Source organism: Talpa occidentalis, unplaced genomic scaffold, assembly GCF_014898055.3.
Source record: "Talpa occidentalis isolate TD23 unplaced genomic scaffold, MPIMG_talOcc4v2.1 talOcc4.30, whole genome shotgun sequence".
NCBI lineage: Eukaryota > Metazoa > Chordata > Mammalia > Eulipotyphla > Talpidae > Talpa > Talpa occidentalis.
The window spans coordinates 21,466-48,491 of NW_023603185.1; the positions used below are offsets into that span (position 1 = coordinate 21,466).

The 27,026-nt window shown below is 48.8% G+C and overlaps 1 protein-coding gene and 1 pseudogene across 1 annotated transcript; one reads left to right on the forward strand and one right to left on the reverse strand.

Moving 5' to 3' along the window:
- Positions 1–804: 804 nt before the first annotated feature.
- LOC119256517 (calpain-9-like) lies at positions 805–25,371 on the forward strand. The gene is given in 15 exon segments (XM_037524333.1): positions 805–1,008; positions 1,620–1,689; positions 4,570–4,688; positions 5,033–5,166; positions 7,354–7,525; positions 8,349–8,432; positions 9,834–9,919; positions 14,253–14,417; positions 16,665–16,701; positions 17,727–17,805; positions 18,930–18,989; positions 22,536–22,602; positions 24,065–24,134; positions 24,483–24,561; positions 25,268–25,371. Coding segments are annotated over 15 exon segments (1,530 nt in total).
- On the reverse strand, positions 20,471–21,680 carry LOC119256516 (splicing factor 45-like; annotated as a pseudogene).
- Positions 25,372–27,026: the final 1,655 nt, after the last annotated feature.

Below are 27,026 nucleotides of genomic sequence, written 5' to 3' on the forward strand. Positions count from 1 at the left end.
CAAGGCCTCTCCCCAAACACAGACAAGACACCGCGACCCTTCATGGAGTGAAGCCCTGAGCAGATCCAGGGCCCGCGCCGTCGTGGGGCTGAGTGAGCAGGAGTCTAGGGTACAGGCAGCCGCTCCTGCTCGGGCGCCAGGGCCCCTGCGGCCATCACTGGGCCCTGCCCGCGGGGGCGCTGGGGCAGGTGAGGGTGCACATGAGAGCATGGGGGGTGAGGGGGGTGGGGGTGGGCGGAGCAGATAAGCACATCTGGCTCTCTACAGTGAAGTTTCTCCTGCTCTATGTCACATTAGGTGGCGTGTGAGGCTGTGTGAGCCCTGATCGCATACTAGGTACCTCAATGATTCACCACCGCCCACTACAGACGACAGTTGTCAACTTGAAGACAGGATCCCAGTTCCCGCAGAGCTCTCCCTGACCAAGCGAACACTGCCTGCCACCTCCTGGACCCATGTGGCTCCTGGCGCTCCTTCCTCATCCCGCATCCTCCAGCTCCCGCGGGTCTCCTCAGGGCATTAGGCAGAGGGTGCTGGGTGCTGCCTTGCCCAGAATGGGCCCCGCCCCTCAGCTCCCCTGAGTCTGCAGAGTCCCTGGAGGGAGGAGGGCTCTCTCTGCAGTTTATCATCAGGGTGTGCCCCATTGGGCCTGACAGGGAGTTTCCCAGGCTAAAGGTAAGACCAAGAGCCACTCTGCCCAGGAACCCCTGAGCTGGTTCCCTCTTGACTCGCCCACACATCTTGTGCCTCCCTGCCCATCGCAGACCCCAAGCCCACCTGCCAGTTGGGGAGCAGCCAGCAGCTATGCCTAACCTCTCCCAAGCCCCAGCTCCCAAGGACGCTCGCATCATCCATTCCTCAGGCCAGAGCTTCGAGCAGTTGAGGCAGGAGTGCCTGCGGAAGGGCACGCTGTTTGAGGACCCAGACTTCCCTGCCAACAGCTCCTCTCTCTATGGCAGCAAGGAGCCTGAGGAGCCCAAGAGCCCCATCATGTGGAAACGGCCAGGGGTGAGTGCAGCCAGAAAGGGTGGTGGCAGGCAGGGGGCTTGCAAGGAGGATCCAAGGATCTGGGAGAGGGCAGCAGGAGAGGAGGGAGCAGGATGGGAGGCAGAGCACAAACCCAATCCAGGCCGGCTTCCCAGGGGAGGCCATGCAGAGTGATGGCTGGAATGATGCAGGGAGCACATAACAGCTGGCAGGGCTGGGGGTGCTCTAAGGGGGTCTCCAGGGCATCTGCTGCATCCAGCCCCCAGCAGTCTCACTCCCATGGAGGTCAGGACTCGAGTCTGACAGTGTCTTGGTAGTCAGGGAGTGGAGGTCAAGGCTATTCAGGATGAGTTGGGGGGATGAAAGCCTTTTAGGGAGGGCCCCTGAGTGTGAGACCAAGTTCCCCAAGTAGAGAAGAGGCTCCTACACTGACGGGCATGTAGGCAGAGGGGATGGAGGGCCAAGTGATGTGACTGGCGCATCCCACCACGAGGCTGGGCTGTCCCTTTGCTTGTCCCTCCATGGGGAAAACATAATGCAACAGGAATGAAGTGTTTTGCTGCAAGAAAGGAGAGCCCGTCAGGAAGGGGCGGGAGGGCCAGGCCTCACGGACGATGCCCTCATTCTTCCAGGAAATAGTGAAAAACCCAGAATTCATTCTCGAAGGGGCCACCAGGACTGACATCTGCCAAGGGGAGCTTGGTAAGTGAGAGGGTCGTGCACGGAGAGCTGGTGGTTGGACAGATGCTCCTGGGGGTCTGATCTGCCGCCAAGGCTCAAGCAGCACAGGTCCCCAGCCACTCCCTGCACAGGGATGGGGAACATGACTGCTCCCATCTTCTGCTTCCCCCTCCTCCCCAGTGGCCACCTGCTCTGCTGAATGGGAGCCAGAGGACTCACATCCCTGGCGCTCTGCTCCCCACCGGTTTTCAGAGAACAGAGAGACCCAGAGGTGCTGCCTGGCTGCTGGCTCCATCAGAACATTAGCTCGGTCGCCTGCTAGGCCTCCCCTCAGCACTCATTGCCTCACTTGGTCTTCCCAACCACGCTCCCAATTCTACAGAGAAACCCAAGTTGAGGGAGGCAAAGTAAATTATCCAAAGTCACAGACATGATAGATATGCAGAGTCAGGACCCCAAATTCCTCTTAACCACTTTGCCACACTGCCTCTGGGTTCATGCATTAAGTACCACCTCAGCCCCAGAGGAATGAACCAAAGAGAGCAAACTACTGTGAGCGGGAGCAGACACTGAGTTCCCCACAGCTGAGGTCACCACTGTGGTCTGACGGATGAAGTGGGACATACCGGGAGCTTCACGACAAGTGGCTGAGTTTCCCTCCCAGAACTCAAAAGTCACACCTAGAATGATGATAGATGGTTGATGCACAGACAGACAGACAGACAGACAGACACATGCATCATGACAGAAGATAAACAGACAATGGACAGGTAGGTAGGTAGATGATAGACATAGAGACACAGACATGGTGGATACATGGAATTATACATTCTAAATATAACCTTGGCTTTAAAAAAAAGAAAGTGTTAAGGTTGGTCTTCCTTTTCTGAGGTGTAGCCCCCCTAAGAGGTTCTCCCTGTTCTCTTCAACATCCCCCTCTCAGTTGTCATCCCCATTCTTCCTCTACCTCCCCTCACCCACTCCTCCACACATCCCCCTGGTGATTCTCTTTCACTAGGGATTATCTTTCACTGGAAAATCGTTGATGGGACTCCTTTGTTTTTTAAAGTTTTAATTTGTCACTTTGGTATAAAACTATTTTGAAATTACAACTTTTGTTGATAGTTGATGACAAATACTATTTTGTGGCACTTTTTCTACATCTGAATACTGTATATAACACATGAATGAGGGGCCTCCCCTGGTGGCACAGTGGTTCAGCGCTGGGCTGCAAGCTGCCCACAGCCTCTGCACCACCAGTTCGATCCCCTGCTACTGGGCAAGGGTCCCACATGGCGCAACAGACCTCTCCTGCCATCCGCTGCTCCCCTCTGCAGTGTATTATGTCAGTCTGCCTATTCTGTTCCCTGCTCTGGCTCTGGTGAATTCTCTCACCCTCCCGCGCTTCTGACTATACCCAGTGCTTGTATAAATAAATAAATAAATATTTAAAAAAAATAACTTATGAATGAAAGATGGCCTCCCTGGTGGCTTAGGGGTTGAGTCTCAGTGCTGTTACTGCTATGGTCTGAGTTCGAGCCCCAGCCTGGGAGCTAACCCACAAATGGTGCAGCAGACCTCGCCTGTCTAGCACGCTGCTGCCCTTAGCAGTGTATTTCAGTAAGTCCACCTGTTTTGCTCCCCACTCTGTCTCAGGTGAATCCTCTCACCACTCCACATCTGGCCTATACCCCACTTTTATGCAAAAAAACAACCTGTGAATAAAGGATAACAATAAAATGGACAGCTGTGAACCAGCCCCTCAAATAAGCACTTGACTATCACCAGCACCATCGTTGCCCCTCCCTATCAGTGGCCACCTGCATGCTTTCACCCGACAAACTGAACTTTGCAGGCACCTTCACCCAGCATCGTGCTTGAGGTGGCCAAACCTATCCATTGGCACAGACTCAACAGTGATCAGTAATTTTCATCTCTTCTGGGGGTTTTTCCCTTATTTTGAATTGTGTAAATAGCATCTGAATCTCTCTCCTCAAAAGCTGAGCACATTTCTGTTGAAATAGTCTCCCGCAAAAAAGGGTTGTGTGACAGTGTCCCAAGTCCAGTGGTACAAAGAACTTTCCGGAAATGTCAGCTCCCAGGAAGCCACACTTGAGTTCCAATGAATTCAAGTGGTATTATCGACTGCAAGCAAATAGATTTGGGGTAGAATGGGGAGGTCCTGTTGGTTAAATGGGTAATTCACATTGTCTGCTCAGACATCTTTCACAGGCAGCAGCTAGAGCTCTGATAGGTACAGATGAGGAGCCCGCCCCATGCTCACTATGAGCACATGAACGCATGTGGGAGTCTGTACAGTGTAAGCTTAAAACACTGCTTGATGTTCACACTCACTTTTGTGTTTTCCTCTGAATGGGGGCTAACTTGAAGGTTATAGCTGGGGAAACCAGCAGATCAGTCTACATATCTTGAAAATGCAAGATCAGTGAAAGCAGATGATGCCCATGGAGCTATTATTACCTGCAACAAAGCTAAGTCTAACCTGGGGAGGCATGAGCCCCTGCAAAGTGCTCCCTCCGAGCTCACCCCAAGTGCCACAGGCCAAGCAGGATGAGACGTCACTCACCCTGGCCCGCTGACACTAACTCTCACAGCCCTGGCCTCCTGGCCTTCCACGGAGCTGACGTGCATAGAGCACAGTGACTCCCACGTGGGCATGACCTATACCACTGCCAAGACAAGAGTTGTCTGTGCTAAGTGGGCAGGAGAGCTGGGAAGGGAGGCAGAGTGGGGAGATTTGCTGGTAACCTTCCCCGATTTTAAGATACAGAAAAAAACGTGGTCCCATCTGGAATGCCCCACATCTCCCTTGGCTATGGAGTTGTCCTGTTTACCACAAATTAGCAGTAAGACCTGCGATTGATGACGTTTCACTTACAGGTGACTGCTGGCTGTTAGCCGTCTTTGCCTCCCTGACGCTCAACAAGAAAGCGCTGGCCAGAGTGGTCCCCCAGGGCCAAAACTTTGACTCTGGTTATGCTGGGATCTTCCATTTCCGGGTAAGTGTACTTACCTCATTGGGGTGCAGTGTGATGTCAGGTGTTTCTGCAGCTGCTGGTCATCAGGGGTGCCTTTTCCTCTTGAGAGAGAACTGGTCGGAGAGCCCTGGAGTGTCCACCCCGGCTCTGAGGGGGCCACCCTGGGTCTTCGAGCCCATGTCAGGGGCGGGTGGGATGCTCTGCACGTGGCTCCACGGACAAAGCACAGCTGAGCCCATCGCAGAACCCACGTGAGAGTTTCCTCCAGATCTGAGGGAGAAAAAGCCAAGTGATAACGTGGACAAAGGGGGGCTGGACCTCCTATGAGACTCAACCCTGCAATCTGTCTCTGCCCCGGGTGACAGTTCTGGCAACACAGCGAGTGGGTAGACGTGGTGATTGATGACCGGCTGCCCACCTCCAGTGACAGCTTGATCTACCTCCGCTCAACTGACAACAACGAGTTCTGGGGCGCCCTGCTGGAGAAAGCCTATGCCAAGTGAGTGTCGCCCAGCGCGGGCAGGCCCCTGCCCCAGGGAGGCCAGTCTCCCTCCTGGGTCCTTTTCAGGGGACAGCCGTGGAGAGGGACACTGAGGCTCTGGGATGGCACGTGTGGGGCGGCAGGGCCACCTGCCTGGGCCCAGTCAGGGCTGAGGTGGAAGAGGAGTGGCTGGGGCAGCTTGCTGTCGGGGTCTAGCTGTGCCCATCCTCAGACACATGGCGACGCGCATCCCTTTCCGCCCCTGCATGTGGATCCTGCCTTTGGCAGCAGCCAGAGTGCAGGGATGTTTCTGGGCGACGTCCCCGCCAGCACAGCCAGGGTAGAAGCCTCAGGGCTCCTGGCCAGCCGAGACTGAGATGTCACTTTCCCACTTTGGAATTCTCCTTTCAAATTTTTAAATTATAAATTGACTTTTTAAACCATTTTTAAGTGTATATTTCAGCGGCATTAAGTTCATTCACATTGTTAGGCAACCATCACCCACACAGCTTCATCCTGCCAGACTCAAACTCTGCACCATTCAACACTACACCCCCTCCGCGTCCCCCCAGCCCCCGGCCACCACCCTGCTACTTTCTGTCTCTGGATGTCACTAACCTAGGAACCCCGGCTAAGTAGAATCTCGACAGTCATTTCTAATCACCCTAGTGGCTGAAGTTCCTCTGGCAATGCCACTCTCTAGCCCACCAGCTAGTCAGCAGCAGCCATGATAGCAGAGCTCCCACGGGATCCCCTTGGACTCAACCTGGATCTTCAAGCTGTGGAAATCCGTCCTTAGGGACAGGAAGCAGGGAGGAAGGCCATGCTTCTACCTCCAAGTGGGTGTATAAGTGGCCAAATAAAGTGAAGGTAAACTGAGGCTCAATTAATCCTGAAATCAGCAGGATGGGATTAAACCATGAAAGAACCAAAGATGGTCCTTTGCCCACCTGCCCACCTGGTCTCATAAACACCCTCGGTGCCACTGACAGGCTTGGGGTGAGCAAAGGGGATGCTTTCCAGGCCTGGTCGGGGCAACCCAGTCCTTCAACGAGTCCTACCATCAGGGACCCTCCTCTCTAGGGTCAGCTTCTCTGCTTGGGGATGAGTTTGTTGTGGTTTCACTCTCCAGGAGCTCAGAAGAGGGAACCCCTCACCTCCCCCCACCCCAACCTGTGCAAAAGGCTTGAGTCAGTTGGTAGGATTTGAAACCTTTGCCTCAGGGAGAAGAGTACAGAATAGGTTCCAAAAAAAAAGGCAAATTAGCTCATAGAAAGATGTTCAACATCATTTGTCATTAAGAAACTGTAAATGGGGGCCTCCCTGGTGGTGCAAGGAATTAAGCACAGCACTATGAAGCAATCTGCAGCCTCTGCAGAATGAGTTCGATACCTGGCCTGCCAGAGGGACACACATGGCGCAGCAGACCTCTCCTGACTCACCGCTGCTCCCCTCAGCAGTGTATTTCAGTCAGACTTCCTGTTCTGTTCCCCACTCTGTCTCTGGAGAATCCTCTCACACCCCCACATCTCTGGCCTGTACCCCAGCTCTTGTATGTATAAATAAATAAATCTTTTAAAAGAAAAGAAACTGCAAATGAAAACAATAGTGAACATTGCTACACACATACAAAGTTTATTTTATAACTCAAGCAGATTATACATCCATAAAGTGTGTGTCTACATGCACATTCTGTGTGCAGGTATGTGTGTGTGTACATGTACAGACATGTTACATGTGCATGTGTGACTGGGAATACCCGAGACCAGGCAGGAAAAGTTCCTTAACTCTCTGTCTACACGACTCATTCTTTCTTGGTCAGGTCCTATGAAGAGAGAGAGAGACTTATTTACACATCACAGCAGCCCTAGAGGGGAGAGGACAACTGTGCCCCCACTTTGCATATCATGAAACTGAATCATGAGCAGGTTCACACAGGGAACACTCAGCTTGTAAGAGGTGGGTCTGGCACTTGAACTCGCCGTCAGAGTGACCCACACCAGGCTCCTATCTCACAGAGAGATTTCTTGTGTCTTCAGAGCATCAAGCAGACCCCACAACCTACTTCCCATCTTCCTTCCATGCCACCCAGCCAGGGCAAGCCTTGGGAGGTTTCTGATTCAGTTAGAAAAACCTCTGGCTGGGGGCGCCACCTAGTGGCCCTCCTCATCCCTGCAGCCGTTTCCAAACTTCCTGGCTTCACAGGTTCAAAGGGAGGAGCTACAAGGCACTGGATGGGGGCAGCATCATCGAGGCCATGGAGCACTTAACTGGGGGTGTAGCCAAGACCTTCACAATCAAAAAGGCTCCAGAGAACTACTGTGAGATTCTAGAGAAGACCTTGAAGCGGGGCTCTCTGGTGGTCTGCACCACCGAGGTAAGTCGCTCACCTGCCTCTCCCTTCCAAGCTCTCTGCCAGAGTCAGAGGCATGAGCAGGTGCCCTGAGCACACACAGCAGGTCTGGCACTTCCAGGACTGGGGAGTATCGGTGTTTGTATATTTTAATCAAAGCAGAAGTTTCTATATAATGTCTTTTAAATTATGAAGCTCAGACACCATTGCTGTGTCAGGTAGAACAATCCTGACAAATCTCTGTCCCCTTCTCTACCCCAGCAAGCTCTGCCCTTGCTCATACAGACAACCACACACACTCAGGAACGCAGGACTGGGTTTGATTTCATGAGATGAAACCCTACTGTTTTCTAGAATCTTTGTTTATGTCACATATCATGAAAAATATATCATTAGATACTTAAGAGTATTTTTTCTACTTTCTTTATGTACACACACACTAGTTTTGTCTAGTTGTGAAACTTATCCAAGTTTTCTGTTTCCTCTTGAGTTCACCTTGGGAATTTGTTCTTTGCTACTAAATGACCCATCTCCTGGGGTTTTCAAGCTGGTGACCCGGAGCTGAGTGTAACACAGTGTCTCCTCGTGCATGTGACTGTGCACCCCCATGAGGGGATGATCAGACAGTTCTGTTTGGGAAAAAGTCAACTCTTTGTTGGGAACGAGGGGCTTCTCATCCTGGGGAGAGTCTGGGAATGGCTCATTGTCACTCAGGGGTCTCCTGTGGAACATTTTGTGTGTCCCTTCCTCCTGGGGAGCAAAGAGGCTGGGCCAGGCAGAGCAGGGTCTGGCCTGATAGGGGAGTGACTTACACGATGGGCCCAACAGTGCTATTTTCATGTTTTAGGCCATCAGTAGTGCAGAGTCCGAAGCGTGGACACTTTTTGGACTCAATGAGAATCATTCCTACACTGTGACGGGAATTGATCAGGTAAGTGACGTGCAGTCCAGCTGGAGGGTGCAGGGACTGTAGTGACCATGCTCGTCCTCTTCCTTAGTGCATTAAAGCTGAAACTGTGCTTTCAGACTTCAGAGAATGTGTCATCCTGAGGAGGCAGCCAGCATTCAAAACAGCAAAACTGGGAAGAAAGCAACATGAGTTTCCATTATAGTTCCCAACTTGTGCAGCAGATAGGAGAACCTGGTCTTTGTTTTTCTTTTCTTCTCTAATTCCACATCAATTCTGTAATAGCATTCTCCAGAGAAAAGACTCAATAGGATGGGTGGGTGGCTGGGTAGCTGGATGGATGGATGGATGTTAGGTAGAGATAGATGGATACATGGAGATTGGTACAGATATAGAAACACTGTGGACCCTTGATGCAGGGGCACTAGCTGCACATAACTGTTGACTCCTCAAAAGCTTAACTGCAATTGTCCTTTAGTGTCTGTGGGGTATTGGTTTTAGGGCAACCCTCCACCCCTATGGACACCAAAATCCACAGATGCCTAAGTCCCTTATAGTAGGTTCTCCAAATTCAACATTCAACCAACAAAGCAACATCCAGGGTTGGTTGAATCTGAACGTGGAACTCTCTGATAGAATAAAATCCAAGAAAGTGGAGCAACTCAGTTCGTTCACACTGATATTGTTTTGTCATGTGTAGTGTGATGTATGTGTGTATATACATACATACCTGTGTGTGTATACACATGTATACCTATGTGTATATACACATACTCATACATACTTATATCAGGGGAAACTGCTCTGAGAGCTCAAATTTCTGGCTAGTTGAGGAGCAGAAGTCTTATTTTCTCTTTCTCCAAAGCTCTTTTGTGCTGTGCAGTTCCTGCCCCAGAGCAGAGTAAGGACGGCTGGCTGGGCTTTCTTTACTGACTCCGGGCTATTGATGTGGACAGCAGAGATCCACAGATGACACCCCAAATGGGAGACTATTGGCTTTGTAAGACTTAGACGTGGTTTTTATTTATTGTTGCTGTTTAAATTCCCAACATGTGTTTCTATGCTTGTCGTTCAGCTGTGAGTAAGAGGCTATGGATGAAGGAAAGTCAGTAGTAGCTCACTGAGCACTTCTGAGAATTACTCTTCACCTTTCTCTGTGGATTCTGAGGCTCCCCAGATAAACAAGCCTCTAGGGAAATTGCAGTCTAGCAAGTCACTCATTCATTTGAAGATTAATATCACATTAGCCACTATGTTTAGCAGGACAATTCCGAGGGCAAGTTAAGAATGGATGAGTTTTGACATGTTTTTAATGTATGGAAGTCAAGAGGCTTCCGGTAAAGCCAGCCCCGGCTGAGAGGATCCACTCCGGAACTCACACATGAACTGATCCTTTCACATTCCCCTGCTGCCTTTGCCTTCCAGGTAAACTTCCGAGGCCAGAAAACTGAGCTGATCAGAGTCCGGGACCCTTGGGGCGAGAGTGAGTGGAAAGGGCCCTGGAGCTACAGGTGGGTCCCCACCGCGTCTCTCTGGCTGGTGCCCACCTTAATGCTATTCATGGGGTCCAGTGGGCCAAGGGTGGCTGGGATGTCCTGGGAAGGAAGAGAAGTTTGTCTAATGTGCTCCCCTGGCTTCTGGATGACCTCACCTCTTTCCCCTCATCCCCTGGGGCCCGCCTTGCAGTCAAACTTGACTCTCAGGGAAGACTCTTAGAGTGGCCTTTTGTCTTCCCTGGGATTGTTTTCCTGTCGGTGATTTTGCTGCCTCCCATGCAGATAGTTCACATCCCCATGTATCGTGGGTCTTTATCTCCCCATATGAGTGGCCCAGTGAAGTGTGTGTGTGTGTGTGTGTGTGTCTGTACGTGTGTGTGGTGGCAATGAGTATTTTGGGCATGAGAATCCCTGAGTGCTGCCAGCAGGTATGTACAGGATTCTCTGGCCATTGGCCAGAAGCCCAGTGGCCCAGGAGAGGCAGACAAAGTGGAATAGGAAATTCAGCCACTACGACTGCTCTGATGACCAGCATTATTTATTGGGCTCCAATTATAGGAAAGGTCTTCCTTTCAGGCCTGTGTCCCCTCCATGTCCCTTGAGAGGTGGCCCCTGTGACTGGGATGATGGGAGGGAGCAGGTGTGCCCAGGCAGGATGCACCCTGACCTGTCTCTACCGCCTCCCTCTCTCCTTCCTCACCCAGAGCTCTGGCCAGCTTGGGCTCTTGCTGGCCTCTCTGCCCACCTGCAGCTCCTGGGACTCTAAGGAGTCTGTACAAATCTAGAACTTGATTAAAGCCAAGTCCATGTTTGGCCTCAGCTCAGACAAGTCACCAGGGGGTGCCAGTCATCTGTGTGTCTGTGGCTTTATTAACCAGACTCCAGCTTGAGGGCACAAGACTGACACTGAAGTGTCCCCCATCACTGCTCCCTCCTGCCATCCCCACCCTCTCCTGCCTTCCACCGCCTCAGAACCCAGGGACTTTGGCAGAGACTGATTCACACCAGACCCACGTCAAAGCAGGCATGAACTCGGCCTTCCTCTCCTGGCGGAAAGAGAAGGAAGAGAAATCACGAAATCAAGAGGAATGAGACTGCTTTTAGCTCCTAAGATTGATAGAGTCCCTTAACTCAGGGGACAGAGTCTCTAAAAGGACAAAGGCTACTGTTTCCTTTCCCTGAGAAACAGGGTGAAGAGGGAGAAGTGGGTTTTTCCTGGAACACAGCTGGGGACTGCCTGCCTCCAGGCAGCCTTGGTGGGATGGGAGGGTCTGTCCCCACCCTGATCCCAGATCCTGATTCTGCCTGGTGCCAGAGGGAGGCTGGAAAGCTCAGATTAGCCTTTGGACCCATTATGTGGGTGTGAGCCATTGGAAGAAAATGGCCCAAAGGAAAAATCAAGGCTCTTAGTTCTGTTCTCAGACCCTGCCAGGGGCAACCTGGAGAGAGGCTCTGGGTTCACTTGGCTCTTCTGAGCCCTCCCCCAGGAGTCAGGACTCAAGGGGTGTGGGGAAATGGTTCCCCCCATGAGAGTGCTGAGGTGGTGGCAGCGCAATTTGAACTGCACTTGATCCTTCAACAGCACAGGTTTAACTGTACACGTTCATTATACTCAGATCTGTTACCTCTCAGCAGGTTCTGCAGCAACTGATTCAACCAACCTTGCGTGATGGTTGGCTGAATCCTCAGATGCAGAACCCTCAGGATAAGGAGGACTGAGAATAAGTTCCATTTGGATTTTCTACTGCACAGGAGGTTGATCACCCCAAGTTGTTCAAGGGTGAACTGCTTCTGGAGACAGGGGTGAGTGTGTGTGTGTGTGTGTGTGTGTGTGTGTGTGTGTGTGTGTTGGAGGGAGGAGAATGTCCCAAAGAAGCAGTGGCCTTAGAGGTGTAATTCCGAATTTGGAGGGCAGTAGGTAGCTTCTCACCTGAGGCCAGGCAAGGCCCCCTGGCAGAACACGATCCAGCTTCCTAGGGAGGTCGCAGAAAGAAAGTACTTGGTAGATCAATGTCAAACAAGCTTGTCAAACAAGTTATGATTATGACTTTTCAAAGTGTCAGCTGACAAAGAACAGAGGTCAAGTGAGTTTCCCTGCCTGTGGTGGTCTCATGAGAAGCACCTTCTTCCATTGGCTGTGCTTGGAAATGTACTTTCTGACCAATCTCAAAGCCTCTGGCACATTTCTGGGGTCCATGGTATAGTCACTGACCAGGATCTATTCCTTTCACAACTGCACACCCTGGCTCCTAGGAAAGGGTGCTCCCCCGACCCAAGGCCAGTACTGCTCGTGACCAACATGCTGATTTGGTTTCCTCCTAGTTCTTCTGAGTGGCATTCTGTGGAACACGCTGAGCTAAAGAACCTAGAGCTCTGGAGAGCTCGGTATCTTGCTGTCTTCTCTGCCGACCTGTGTCACACTTCTCTGGGCAATGGAGAATTCTGGTACAGTTCTTACCTCTTTATTTCTGTACTAACTGCAAAACAGGTGTGACAAGCCCCCATGGCCTTTGGGTGTAAAGTACAACCCATTTCTTCCTATCATTTTATCGTACATTTCAGTAAATCACATACTCCTGTCTCAAAACCCTTATATCCACCCAGGTTGGCAAAGGATTTAATATGTCACGTGTTGGGAACTCTCCCCATTCCCAGACTTGTTTAGAATGTCAAGGGAATCCATGTGATCCAGGAAACAGAAGGCTCATCCTCCCAGCTCTCACCCAGCCTTCCTCCACTGAACCATCCATCACCCAAGTTTGCATTTGAATCTGCAGCCCAGTGAATTTGCATGCAGGCAGCAAGCCATTTGTCAGGAACTGTGGATGAAGACCAAATATATGAGAAATGTATTTTGGTCACCTGAATGAAAAAAATATTTCTTATAAATTAAAATATCACACTGTCTTTACACTGATACTGAAACCAGCAATAGGCTCACTTCCTGTCACTCATCAAAATCAACCACTACAGCACCAGTTTGGGGAAGAAAGTGTGTTTTTTTATTGTGAGGTCAACCTACAAGGAGATGGGAGGCAAGGCTCAAATCTGGAAACTAGAAATGATTTTATAGAAATGGAGGTAGAAAGGAAATAAATGTTAGGAATGTAAAGTTTATGGCCTTGAATAAGGCTGATCAAATACTTACAAATGGATCTATATATAAAAAGGTTTCCAGATTCTTGTGTTGATCTGGATGTGATCAGTCTTGCTTCTGGATGTGATCTAATCTCTTCTTTTTTCCTGTTTTCTTGGTTTTGTGTCAGTAGTCTCTTGGTTCTGATCAGTTGGAATATGGCTTAAGATCAATTTCTTCTGCACACGTTTGTGTCATAGGACTCATAGAAAAGTGACAGACAATGTTGTCTTCCTAAGAGCAGGTTCAAGAGATTGTCAAACATGCACAACTATTCTGGGAATCACCCATGGTTTCAATACTCCCAAGTTTATATCTGCAGTTCCTTTCCTTGGAATTCCAGATCCATATATTCAGGGATCTACTCAGTATCTCCCTGTGAATATCTACTCACTAGCACATCACAGGATCACATGCCTAAACCTCAAATCCTTCTCTCACAAACTTGCTACAACACAGTCCACTCCGTCTTTATCCATCCAACTATTCAAACCACATATCTTCTTCTTTTCGCTCTTTTCCTCACATTTAATCCTCCAGCCAGTCCTATAGGCTCAACCTTCAAAATATGTCTTAAACCTGATCACTGCTCACCACCTCCCGTCCTACCAGCCTGGACTGACCCACCCTCATCTGTCACCTGGACAGCAGCACGCACTTCTTAGCTGGTGACTCCACTTCTATCTGTGCCCTTTCTCATGGGTCAAGGGTTATGGGTCATGTTAGCATGTCCTAATGTTTCTCCATCTAATCAGAGTGAAAGCTGAAAGCCTTATGATGACCACCCTGGCTTTGAACATCATCCTTTACTGACTTAGCCGTCTTAAGATCTTGTTCTCCAACTACCTGGACTGCCAAAAAGTCATTATGTCCCAACCCCTACACTCCAGGTCTCCACCTGAACAGTCAGACTCCCTTAGCTGTTTATCTAAAATATCCCCTACATTGCACGCTCCCCCTTCACCCTACTTTGTTTTCCTTTGTAGTGCTTATACATATATCAAACGATATTTTAAGCTTTTCTTCCTTTTTATCTTTCTTAACCTTTTTTTACTTTTTTTGGGAGGGAGTCTATCTTCTTCTCCCAGGCCTGATTTCTCTCCAATCCTCCAGGACAGAAGCAAGTGCTCAATAACTGTTGGATGATTGAATGAATGAGTAGGTCATGCAATGTCATCCCTCCAGAGCATGTCTCTCTCCACTTGGCTGCAGGATGGCATCTGCGGACTTCAAGGCCCATTTTGACCAAGTTGAGATCTGCTGCCTCACTCCTGATGCCCTAGAGGAGGAAGCCCTCCGCAAGTGGTAAGTGACGGTCCACCAAGGAAGCTGGGTGCCGGGCTCCACAACTGGAGGCTCCCGCGAATCCCTGAGTTGGTAATGTCCCTGCCCTTTGTCATCCCCAAGTGTTGAGTCCAAACCAGGACAACAATAGATCAGGCCCAGGACCCTAGAGAAGGCCCAAAACATGGAGCAGGACAGAAGCATTTCAGTGATGATTGGGAAAAGAGGATGGCAAAGGTTTGGTAGGACCTTGGATAAGAATTGCTCAAAGAACCTCCTTTGATTTACCACTTGGGTTATCTTCCCTGACAAGTTATAGAAAACACACTCACACTAGTTTAGAAATGAAAAGAATAGGGCCTCCCTGGTGGCATAAGGAGTTAAGTCTCATCACTATGAGGCTATCTGCAGCCTCTACAGCACGAGCTCGACCCTTGGCCAGGGAGGTGACCCACATATGGCGCAGCAGACCTCCCCTGTCTTGCCTGCTGCTCCCCTCAGCAGTGTACTACAGTCAGTCTATGTGTTCTATTCCCCGTTTTGTCTCTGGTGAATCCTCCTACCCCCACACCTCTGACCTGTACCCCAATTCTTGTAGGCATAAATAAATAAATCTTCAAAAAAAAAAAAATAAAAAAAATTTATTGTCCTACATAACTGACAAGTGCAGAAGAGCAGAGTGGGCTTCAAGCACAGATCGATCAGTGACATGCTTGTGATAGTCTGTTCTGCCCTCTTTGCTCTGTTGACTTCTCCCTCAGGCTGTTTCACTTTACTGGTATGGGAGGGCGGCCAGCTCCCCATCCCTCATTCACTGAACTGCTCAGCAAGAACTCCTAAGGGTCATCAGACAAAAGCTCTTAACTTCTGTCTCACTGGGGATTCCCTAAGCCTGTATGCCTGGTGATTGCTGCTGACTGGACTTGCAGAAGCCATGGTTCTTTCTCGTCAGCAACAGAGAAGCAATGCAATCTTTGATTTGGAAAACTCTGCTGCAAAGTCTTTCTCCAGTCTTCTCTCAGATACTGATACACACTGAGGATGAGTTGACCAGTATCCATTCACACAAAAGACCCTATGCGAGATCCGTGCAGATCGGCAACTCCTGTGGCTGAGCCCATCTTTTACCCTTCATGTTCTCTGTCCGTTAGGGGGGTGAGGTCAAAGGTAACTCCATTCTCAGTGCATGTACAATAGTGAACAATAGAAGGTGATATTGAACATAAAAGATGCAGCATGTAATCTGCTGTGATAGTGAATATCATACACATGTACCATCTGCTGTGATACCACAAGTATCAGTAACAGACACAAGTAGCTCAGTCACAGAAAAGCCACCTTCAGCTCAATTTCCCTTGGCTTCATCCTCACTGGAGACTCCTAAACTATAATAAAAAGCTCTGAAAGGGTTATGTTGTGGAGACCCAGGGGGTGAGGAGGTAAAGGGGGACTATCCTCGTTTTATCTTAATGTTTGATTATTATTTTCCCCTTGAATTTTCAATAATTTGTCTTTGGAAATGCTTCAGGATTTAATCTGTAAAACTGTATTCTTCCAGGGCCTCCCCTGGTGGCGCAGCAGCAGCGGACGAGGATCCCACATGGCTCTTCTCAACAGTGTCATCCCTCTATAAGGCTGTTTCTCCCTGTTCTGACTCTGCTGAATTCTCTCACCCTCCCGCCCTTCTGACTGTACCCAGTGCTTGTATAAATAAATAAATAAATAAATAAATAAATAAATCTTTTTTTTTTTTTTTTTTAAAAAAGGAATTCTTCTAGATATTTTCATATTTGACAGCTGAAGCCTCCTCCTCCTCTAATCTGACTACTTCCCAAGTGCTGCGGGTTCCCCTATATGTGTGGGCAGCAAAGTAAACCTGCTGTCACTGTTCTCCTGATTCCTCCACCTGTGAGCACAGAAACTCACCCTCCCAGTGGGATCAGGGGGTCACATCGATGGGAGAAGGGCCAAGGGTGAAGAATCCAGCTTGAAAAGTGATCTTGTTAGTTCCACCTCAACTTGCTCTATAAGCTTTTAAAAGTTTCCCACGAATGATTAACCCTCAACGAGCTGAGTGTCTTCTTTCACAATCCAGAATTGCCAAGTTCTGCTTGGAGTGATGACCACATGGTCTTCCTCGAACTTTCATGCTGAGCAAGGTCTGAGTGACGAGTGGAGAGGGAGGTCCGTGCCTGGAGGCTGCACACCCTGTGAAATGCAGTCACAGAAGAGGAAGGCTTCTATGGTACAGAACCTTCCAGCACCTCTGAACCCTGTAGCTCTGCAGCGTCTAATGGGGAAGTGAATCTATGATTATCAACATGGTTTTTGTGCCCACAGGGACATGGATGGAAATGTAGACATTGCCCTTCCTGAGGTGATCCTTCTTGGGCTACTGTGGAGGGTGGGATTCAGCGACTGTCCTGGAAATTTCCTTCAGACCATACATCACTTACAATTCCCAAGTTCAAGGAATGGTTACCTCGATGCAAGGAAGTACCTTGATTCTAACCTCTTGGAGAACAAAAGTGACCTTTCTTCCAACAGAACTGCCCACCCCTCTGTTCCCTGAGAGGTTACTGATGGTTTTTAGGTGGATGGAATCTCTTTAAAAAGTATGCAATTTCAGAAAAGCAACTGATAAAACAAAAACAGGAGAAGCAGGCAGAATTTTTGACTGTGGGCTTGGGGAACACATCAGTTCTCCCTGATGTTGTCTGTTGGGAGAGAGGTCGGGGCTGGTTTTATTCTTGTCCAAGGGTTGTAAGGCTTCCAGGAGATGCTGATGTGACCAGAACATCTGACACCCCCATCTCGAGCAGTGACCAGTTTTCAGGAAGGACTTTCTTCTCCTTGCTGCCCTCTCTGGGATGCAGCTCATGAGCAGACCTGAAACAAAACATCCAAAACCTTTACTGACCTTTTGCCATGCACCAGGCCCAGTGCTCTGTACTAGAAAGATCCTGCCTATAAAGATTTACCACCTACTGCGACAATGATGAAGCAGGGAATTCTAGTCAAGGTGGTGCAGTATGCCCTGGAAGAAGGAGAGGGGTGATGGCAGCCCTGGCTGGACCAGGCCTCTGCCAGGAGTCAGGTTTCCAAAAGTCCTCTCATCTGTCAGGTGGGGAGTCAAGACCAGTCCCAGGAAGTCCTTCCAGACGTTTCTTCTAACGAGCCCTCACAAGGAGAGGAAACTCTCATTCCTAATGCTACTTGCTGTGGCCAGTCCTGGGCACCACCCAGCACAGGCATGTGAGGCTGCCATGGAGGTTCTGGCCTCTCCCCAGGGGGCGGCACCACCTCCTGCCCAGGGCTCGCCTTTCCTCCTTTTTCTTTGGGAAACTAAATGTCCATTTCTCTCTTGTGGCTCCCAAGCAAGTTCCTCTGGCTCATTTTTAGCCTCAGCAGCCAACTTCCCCTGCTCGGGAGACAGAGGAGGAGCAGCAGTTCCGGGCCCTGTTTGAACAAATCACTGGTGAGGAGGGCTGCCCGTTCCCTTGATGTCCTGCAGGGCCGAGTGGCCTGGCCTCCCCCTCCAAGGATGAGGTGACACTTCCCAGAGACGGACCCAGAGGCAGGCAGGAGCTGGCGGGGAGAAAGCAGCCCTGTTCTCTTGAGAAAGGCTGAGGACGGCCTCCTCCTCACAGCTCTCACTCCAGACTGCACTGATGGGGCCACCGCACCCAGCGGAGCCCAGCCAGGCCCAGAAACTTTGTGTGGGAACTACAGAAAGGTTTAGGAGGGGATTCCTTTGACCTCTGCCCAGAAATTGGCACCTTCATCCTGCTCTATCTGCTCTGCTGAAGGTGGTGTTGTCAGGACAGTTCCTGTGATGTCACCAATGCATGCCCGCATTTTGCCAGTTCACAAAGATGTGGCAAGGTTTGGCAGCTGCAGGTCAGGCAATCTGGAGCGTCTGTGCCCTGCTGCCTGCCCTTTCCCTGCCCATTCACACCCTCTCAGCTGCTCAGCTTGCTTGTTGGAGACCCTGGCTGTTTGGGGACCAGAGGGAGTGGGGGTCTTCCCTGTCCTGCCCAGGCTCCCTTGTCCTTGATACTGCTCTAGCCGTGTTCCCTTGAAACCTCTCAGTTGGTAGTTGGAAATAGTATTAGCCTAGGTCCAAGACTCTACATTTCTCTCAAGCTTCTAGCGCAGCTGGTGCTGAGATTTATTGGGATTTACTGGACCATCTCGGTCAATGGTTCTGAAATTCATCCCCAGAGCTTTTAAAAATAATCAGTGAACCATACTCCCGGTTGTCCTGATCAAAGTGGGATAACCCCCGTATGGGCATTCTTGAAGCTCTCCCGGTGCTTCTGCTGTGACAGAGGCTTGGACACAGGAGCCTCTGACACAGGAGCCATTTAGGGAGCTTGGGCTCAGGGCTGGGGGAAGCATGCTTGGGCTGGCCTGACTTACCTCCCTCCCTGGGTGGCTGGAAGGTCCCAGAGATGTGAGCAGGCTGCGGCCAACAGTACAGGGCACGCGGGCGAGCAACAGGGTGCTGAGGGATGGACTAGCTCTCAAGTCAAATTAAGCTCATCATTGAAAGAAACTGTAAGAAGATACTGAGTCACAAAAAGCAATTGTCTCCACTTCAATAGGACATGGAGATGTCAGCAGAAGAACTCAAATATGTTTTAGATGCTGTGCTGCAAAAGAGTCAGTGTTCCCACCCACCACCCCTCAGGGATCCCCAGGGCTCCCCTGGAATAGTGGACACATGTAGGCACCCAGCCTGGTTCTGCTCTGCTACACAGGCTCCCTGCTCCACGACTGAGTTCAGGCAGACTTTAAAAATAGCTTTGGTGGGGGCCTCCCCTGGTGGCGCAGCTGTTGAGTGCTGGGCTGTAGGCTGCCCGCAGCCTCTGCAGTGCCGGTTCATTTCCCAGCCGTCGGCGAGGGTCCCACCAAAAAAAAAAAAAAGAAAAGCTTTTGTGGCTTCTTTCCTGATTCCAAAAATGATGCAGGTTTGCAGGAGGAAATTCTTTAAAATGCAGAAAAGATAATAACAAAGATAAAAATCACTAGTAATCTCAGCACCCACAAATAACTCTTGTTAAACTTGTGTGTCTGCGAGCAAGTGTCCATTTATCATATGTTCAGTTTGATCTCTGTGTGTGGATGGATGGATGGGTGGGAGGTAGTTAGGTAGGTAGATAGATAGATAGATAAAGAGACAGACACTTTTACTCTCACAGCTTTGAGGTGTAATTCACATACATACAGTTTACCCATTTAAAGCACACAAATCTATTGCTCTTATTCACAGAATTATGCAATCATCACTATAATCAATTTTGAGAGCATTTCATCACTCTGAAACAAAACCCTGCACCCATTTGCCATCCCTTCTCCACTTCGTTCATCCCCTGGCAACCACTAGTATACGCTCTGTCTCTATAGATTTGCCTGTTCTGGACTTTTCGTATAAAAGAAATCGTGTAATATGTGGTTCTTTTGTATCTGGCTTCTTTTACTTAGCATGTTATTTTCAAGGTTCATTCACGTTGTAGCATGTAATATACAGGATAATATTCACTCATATGACATGTTTGTTGTGTGGACATGTATTTTCATTTCTCTTGGGAATATAGTTAAAAGAATTGCTCAAATTCAGAAGTAATTTTATAGCTAATGTTTTAAGGAACTGCCTGACCATTTTCCAAAGCATTTCTTTTACATTTCCATTAGCAGTGTATGAATGTTCAAATTTGTCCAATAATTGTAACCCTGCTTTGTAGAATGAATTTTTTTTAGTAACTTGTAGGCTTTATTAAAAGGAATCAAAAAAAAACAAAAGCAAAGGATAACTTAATACAACCCCAAGTTCCAAAATTTTCTAGGTTTTCTAGTGCAAGAAATGCTGTTTCACTGAATTATGAATTCCAAGCAAAAATGCAATCAACTCAGAAGGGATAAAAAAAAAAAGAGAGAAACCACCGGAGAGGCACACAGATATTTTTTTAAAGGATTTTTATACTATATTAAAAAACCACAAAATAAAAAAGGGATCAATCAACATATATCTTAGAAGTCTTTCCAAGAATCTCCGTACCCAACAGCCACGCAAGCTGGATTTTTCTTCTTTGCTCAGCTTGCATTTCATTTAAGGTTCTTTGGAGGTGACTCATGTTCTAGGTCTTAAAATCAAACTTGTTGCGCCAAATCCAAGACCCTGAATTTATCCAAATTGTAGAAACATGCTTTTACCACCTGTCCACCAAAATACCTCCCATTCAGATCAACAACAGCTTTAATTGCTGATTCAACTCTCTCAAATTCTAAAAATATTTGTACTGCTTCATCATCAGGGGCACCAGGAATTTCAAATATCACACATTTTCCAACTTTGCCATATTTTTCACATTCTTCCTTGGTTTCAACTTCCAAGTCTTCATCTACCTCTCCTGCACCAACCATGTTCCTTAGTAGGGCCACTTTAGTAGGACACTTAAGTTTTTCAGTTAAAGGATTTGAATCTGACTTCTTGGATGCATCTTTCTTCGTGGCATCGCCCACAATAGTCTTGCCTCCTCACTTACTTGTCTTTTCCACTGATAACACTGTGCTCAGTCCTTGCTCCTGCTTCCCAAGACCCTGGCCTTCCCGGAAGCCCTACTTCTGCATGATTTTATATGCAACCGTGCCACCCATGTTGGCAAGGAAGGAGTTCCCCCGCCCAGTGGGAGATCTGGGTCTGTCTGGCTCCTCATATACAGAGGGAGGGATAGCAGCTTTGGAAGACTGTGAACGAGGTCTTGAATACTCTTCATAAGGAAAATCTTGGGGTAACTCTTTGTCTTTCTCTACAAGACAAGTTGGAGGTGCGATGACAGCTCCGCCCATACTTCTTTTTCTCCTCTCGTTCATAATCTTCATCTTCATCAGAATCTGGATCTGGTTGCCTTGAAAACCCGCTAGCTTCATGTCTGTCTTTAAGCCTCTTCTCTCTCTCTTCTATTTCTTTTTGTCTTTCCAGCTCCTGCTGTCTCTGCTGTTCCTCTCTTTGGTGCTTTACTACTTTCTCATAATCATTAGGAAAAATAGGATCATATTCATCAGCTAAGGGAATCAAAACTTCTCCTGCAGAAAACCCACTGGGAGCAGGATCCTTGAGGCCGGCTGCTACATGTGGCGGGTGTCGACAGTCTGCCGGTCATCTGAAGAGCCGCCTCTCTTCAGGTCGATTACGGGGGCAAGGACTGTACTTTGTTTTGTCCTCTGGCTCTTTACATGAGTGAGAGCTGCCTTCTTCACCTGGAGCTGAAATTGCAGATGTTTGAAATTCTTGGACCAGCCCTCTGTTTTGGAGTCACTGGTCTCCACTCCCAGGACGTCATACAGGGACATCTTTTTTTCAGTTTAATGCCGGCCCGCCCAGCAGACTCTCCCCATGGGCCGCGGCGCTGCAGAGAGGGCAGGCTGGGCGCGCTCGGTGTAGCCGCAAGGGCCAGACCCTGTAGAATGAATTTTTATGAACATTTTCCCCAGATCATTAAACATGCTTAAAAATTCGTAAAGGTTATGTTCCATCACAGGAACATAACCCAACTTATTGTTCAGACCCTTCCATTGGTCCTTTCTAGAACTTCTAATTTTTGCCATTATAAATAACCTAATAATAAAAGTCTTCATTTACAATTCTTTGCTTAGAAATCGTAAAGAGAGGACCTCCCTGGTGGCGCAGGCAGTTGAGCGCCGCACTGTGAAGCTGGCCACAGCCTCTGCAGTGCGGTTCGATCCCAGCCGGCCGGTGAGGGTCCCACATGGCGCATCAGACCTCTCCTGTCTCGCCCGCTGCTCCCCTCAGCAGTGTGTTTCGGTCTTTCTGCCTGTTCTGCTCCCCGCTCTATCTCTGGTGAATCCTCTTACCCTACTGCGCATCTGGCCTGTACCCCAGTTCTTGTATAAATAAAAATCTTTAAAAAAAAAAAAAAGAAAGGGGAGGTTTAATTAAAAAAAAAAAAGACATCATAAAGAGAGAATAAATGGATGGAAGGATATTCCCATTTTTAAGGCATTATTCATATTTCATAAATTTTCCTCCCCAAGGGCCATGTCAACTTCTTCTCTCCTCAGTATCCTAAGAGACTGACAGGGTCAACACCCTAGCCAGCCACAGATCTGACCACACTGTGGGACTCTCAGCAGCTGGGAAAATTGTATCGGATTTGAAATGAGTATTGCTTTCATGTGCGATTTCAGATAAGGACATTCATTTTAAAAAGCTAAGTCTGATTTCCTGTAAAAACATCCTTTTTCTAATGGACATATCCTTCCAAATATGTGGGCAAAAATAGATGGCAAATGTTTTTGTCTGCAGACCTCCCTAGGACATGGCACCCATAACCTGCAGGCTAGTCTTCACAAACAGTAGCCAAAGACTGGGAGACCCCTGGAACTAGAAATAGAACAGAATCCAGAGGCACAGATTCTGTGGGGGATTTTTTTTGAAGATGTTACCAGAGCCAGGGTCCAGCTATGTGCGACTTGAAGACCAAAGCTTGAGAGACGAGAGCTGGTGGAAGGAAATCAGGTTTAATCAGGAGCCAGCGACCTGAAGAGGTGATGGGCTATTTTCTCAAAGGCCATCTCTGACCTCTAAAGGTGCAGGGGCTGTGGGGCACAAGGATGAGCATGTACTACCTATTATCTTGGCTCTTGGACATTAGGTGATCAGGTTGGCATCATTCATCCAGGGTAGGGGCTATGGAATTCCCCACATTGGTCCCAACTCCTTCTTCCTTAAGTCATTTCAGGGTTGGTGATGCCTACAAAAGTTCTCCATCTCAGTCTCAGCTGGGTTTGTCTTCAGGACCAGAGCAAGGATGAGGAACTTTTAGTAACCAGGCTGGGGACAACACCTCATTCTGGAGTTACTCCTGCTCCTCACCTCACCACCTGCTCCTCCTTCTTGAGGGATGATGAGCAAGGCCTTTCTTCTGGGCCTGCTTCCCACCAAGAGCAGGGGCAGAGATTTGGGGCCCAAATATGAGATAGAACTGATTGTCACAGGGTTGTAAGCCCAATTTTTTATACCATTGAGTGACAATTATTTGGAAGTTTTAATGTCCCCAGCCTGTGGGAGACAAAGGGTACTAAGCAATTCAGGGCACAAGGGCCCAAGATGAAAAAAAGCTGAAAAGTAGTGAGGGGCAAAGAAATATGGACTTGGCTGAAGGTTATTGGCTCATCACAGGGCACTTCATGATGATGAATGAAGAAGCTTCTCGTCAGATAATTGCAGTTTTGAATTTCCGTTGGTGCTGCCCTCCTCCCCTGGAGACCCCTTCTCTCTCTGCATCTCAGTTCCCAGCTGGCCCTGGAGCTCAGCCCAGGTTGTTTGCATTTGCTGCATCTGTGAGTACCAGCCTCAAAGAGAAGAGTTTAGATAAGTTTGTTTTTCTTTTGTGCTCTTTAGGGTCTGAAATCAATTTAACTTTCCGCCTCACTTCCAAAAGGACTTGAGAATCTTACTGCCACTTTGGGGTCCCATGCCAGGAAATGAAGAGGGGTGTGTTGGGGGTGGGGGGGTGCATGGGGGTTTCATCTTCAGGTGTACTCCCTGTCTGACCCCTACCTTGTGCCTTCTTTAGAGATTCCTGGTTTAATAATTGAACCATCTCCCTAGAAGGCCGAATCCATGTCACCCATGCCCGTCACACTGCCCGGCTCTGAATTCTCAGGTTGAAACATACTTGCTGCTTCTTCCTTAACTCACTCCTGACACAGACCAGCGGCAACAGGAAGCTGGAGTTTGATGAATTCAAAGTGTTCTGGGACAAACTGAAGAAGTGGATGTACGTAACCCTGCCGGGCTTGGCCCCGAGGGGATTGTACAGACCTAGAGCAGAAGGGGCTTTTAGAGATCATGGTGTTGCAGGCAAGAGGGTTAATTTTCAGAAAAGGCACAAGAGAACAAATCATGATGAATTCCAGGAGGGCTTGTGATACTTCTGGAGGCACCACGGAGCTTCCACCCCGAGGGAAAGCCGAAGGAAGCAACCTCCTTTGCAGGGCCCAACACGGCCCTTCCCTCTTTGGGCCCTGGTGAGGACTCTGCCCTCCACACTGGCCACCCCCCACTACTGCACAGGCGGGCGTCCCCTCCCCGGGGCCCTCCTCGTCCATGCCTCTGCTCTCCTCCCCCAGAACCTTTTCCGTCGATTCAACACTGACAAATCCGGCCCCATGTCCTCCTAGGAGCTGTGGACCGCCCTGAAAGCCGCAGGTAACAAAAGCCTGGGGCCGGGTGCAGGCTGCCTGTGTGTCAGGTGCTGCCTGCAGACACCGCTTGCTTTGCTCTGGACTCCAGGAGGTGGCGGGGTTTTGACCTGAGCAGATGCCTCTTAAGGGCAGAGCCAGACGTCAGACCCAGAACTCGCTCAGTCACTTCAGGTCCCGCACTTTAAATCACTGTGCATAGTTGGCAGGATTTTTAAAAATATATCCACAGAAGATGAACTTAGTCTGACCCCCAGAGGCCTTGGAGCCTCGGACCAAGTTTTCTGCCCAAGCAGAGTTACATGGGACCCTTCGGCGCCAAGCCACAGTGCTGCCAGGCCTCTGATCTGCTTTCAGAGGGCGAGTGTGACCGACAGACAGGGCACGCCTGGGCTGTGGTTTGCAGGCAGCAGACCGCTCACAGACTCACACACTCACAGACTCTGCTGTCGGCGGCCCTTACCCGGCTTGCTCCCCAGCAGGCTGAATCCTAACCAGATGGTTTATACATAGTTCGTCCACTGCTCCCAGCAGGAAGGAAGGGTTTGGGGTGCCTCTGGCTATGCCACAGCCATGGCAGGCTGAGCCTCTGGGGCTCCACTGTCCTTTGCAACCCACAGCCCCCACCAGGCTGTGTGGTGCTTCTCACCGACCACGTTTTGGGGAAATGGCCCCCAGCCTCTGCCAACACCTGTGCTCTCATTCGCTCCCAGGTAACCAAGCATCTGGAAAGTTCGTCAGCTTTCAGGTCTACAGGGACAGAATTTACAAAATCAGGACCATTTGGATCCTATGTGAGGGAGAAGACAAGAGATGAGTTTTAAGTGTGAGAAACAGTTGAGATGAGCCTGGTTTTCTTAGGGGTTGGTGACTTGTTTCCAGAGGAAGAAAACCAAGTAGGGGACACAAAATTTGACCTTCTGGGAGGATGTGACCAAGTCTTTCCCATTCTGATTTGGGGAGAGAATGGAGTTGCCCTCCCCACCTTGTCCCCAGTGAGTGCAGCTGCAGCGCTCTGGGCACCCACCCTGCAGGCTCCCAAAACTACTCAGGGGTGGGTCTTCTCTGTGTGGAGCTGGACTGAGCAGACAGGGAGACCCTGGCTACACTTCTAGGCAATACTTTGACCATTTCCTGGCCAAGGAGTATGTAGGTTAAAATAAAATAGAAGGGGGGAAAATCATTTCTAAGGAATTTGGTTAGAAATCAAAGCATTAACTCTTGGCTCTAGAAGGAATTTTACTTGGGAAAACCCCTTATTCCACCTGTGAGGAAACCCAAGTAAAGCCCACCCCCACCGGCCTGAGCAGTACCCACCTTGCATGCAGTCCTGTGACCTGCCTAGTGTTCTCCCTCCCCCAGAAATGTGTGTGAATGAAGCCTGCACCTTGTCTTTCACTCTGGGAACCAGCATCTCCTTTGAAAAACTGGTTTCTAGAGCCCCCAACAGCTTTAGGTCCAAATGCCTCTGAGAAATGTTCACTAACTATGGGTTTTGTGGCTGGAATCCCCAGATGCCCAGCAGGAGCAGCTGGAGGTGAGCTCAGGCAGGGAACTAGAGGGAGGCTGGGGGAGAACGTGAGTGGGTCTCATCGACAGCAAGACCCAATTTCACTGAAGTCCGAGCACAGCTGCCTCCCTCCTGGACACCATCTACCCGCTGCATTCAAACCCAGGACAGCTATCAAAAATAAAGTGGCAGGGCTAAATCTAACCATATCCATAATTATATTAAATATAAATTGACTAAACACCATAATATAAAGACAATGATTTTCAGACTGTATAAAAAAAAGCAAGAGTCAATAGATATCATATACAAGAGGGACATATTTCATGTAAAAAGTTACAAATGATGAAAAGGGTATACCATGCAAACAGTCACAATAAGGATCAAGGTGGCTTACTACTATCAGGCAAGATAGACTTTAAGATAAAAAAAAGTTACTAGAGACAAGGAGGGGCATTTCATCATGATAAAAGGTAAATGCATGAGAAAGATAGAACAATTATATATGTAATAGTACCTAATAGCAGAGTCTCAAAATTTAGGAAGCAAAAATGAATAGAATTGAAAGACAAAATAAACAATTTAACAATTACCGTTGAATACTCCACTTTCAATAGTCGATAGAACTCCCTGTAGATTGTCATTCAATATTCAGACAATCATAGAATTTGGTTTTCTCATCCCCCTAAGACACGTTTTAAAACAACCCAAATCGAATCTCCCAGGGCTCATGAGCTAGCTGAGGAGCTATTTGAGGCCAATGCCATCCACTTTCTGTTGGAGCAAAAATTGGATGAAAATGTTGAAGCCTCAGTTGGAGGAAGTGGAGTTCTTCTCATCTTCAGAGTCTATGATTTCATTAAAAAACCTGAAAAGTATTCTCATAATAGTCTATGTGATTAAGGTATTTTAAAAACAATCTCCTCTTCTGCTGACATTTTGAAGTGAAATGCTGGAAGCCT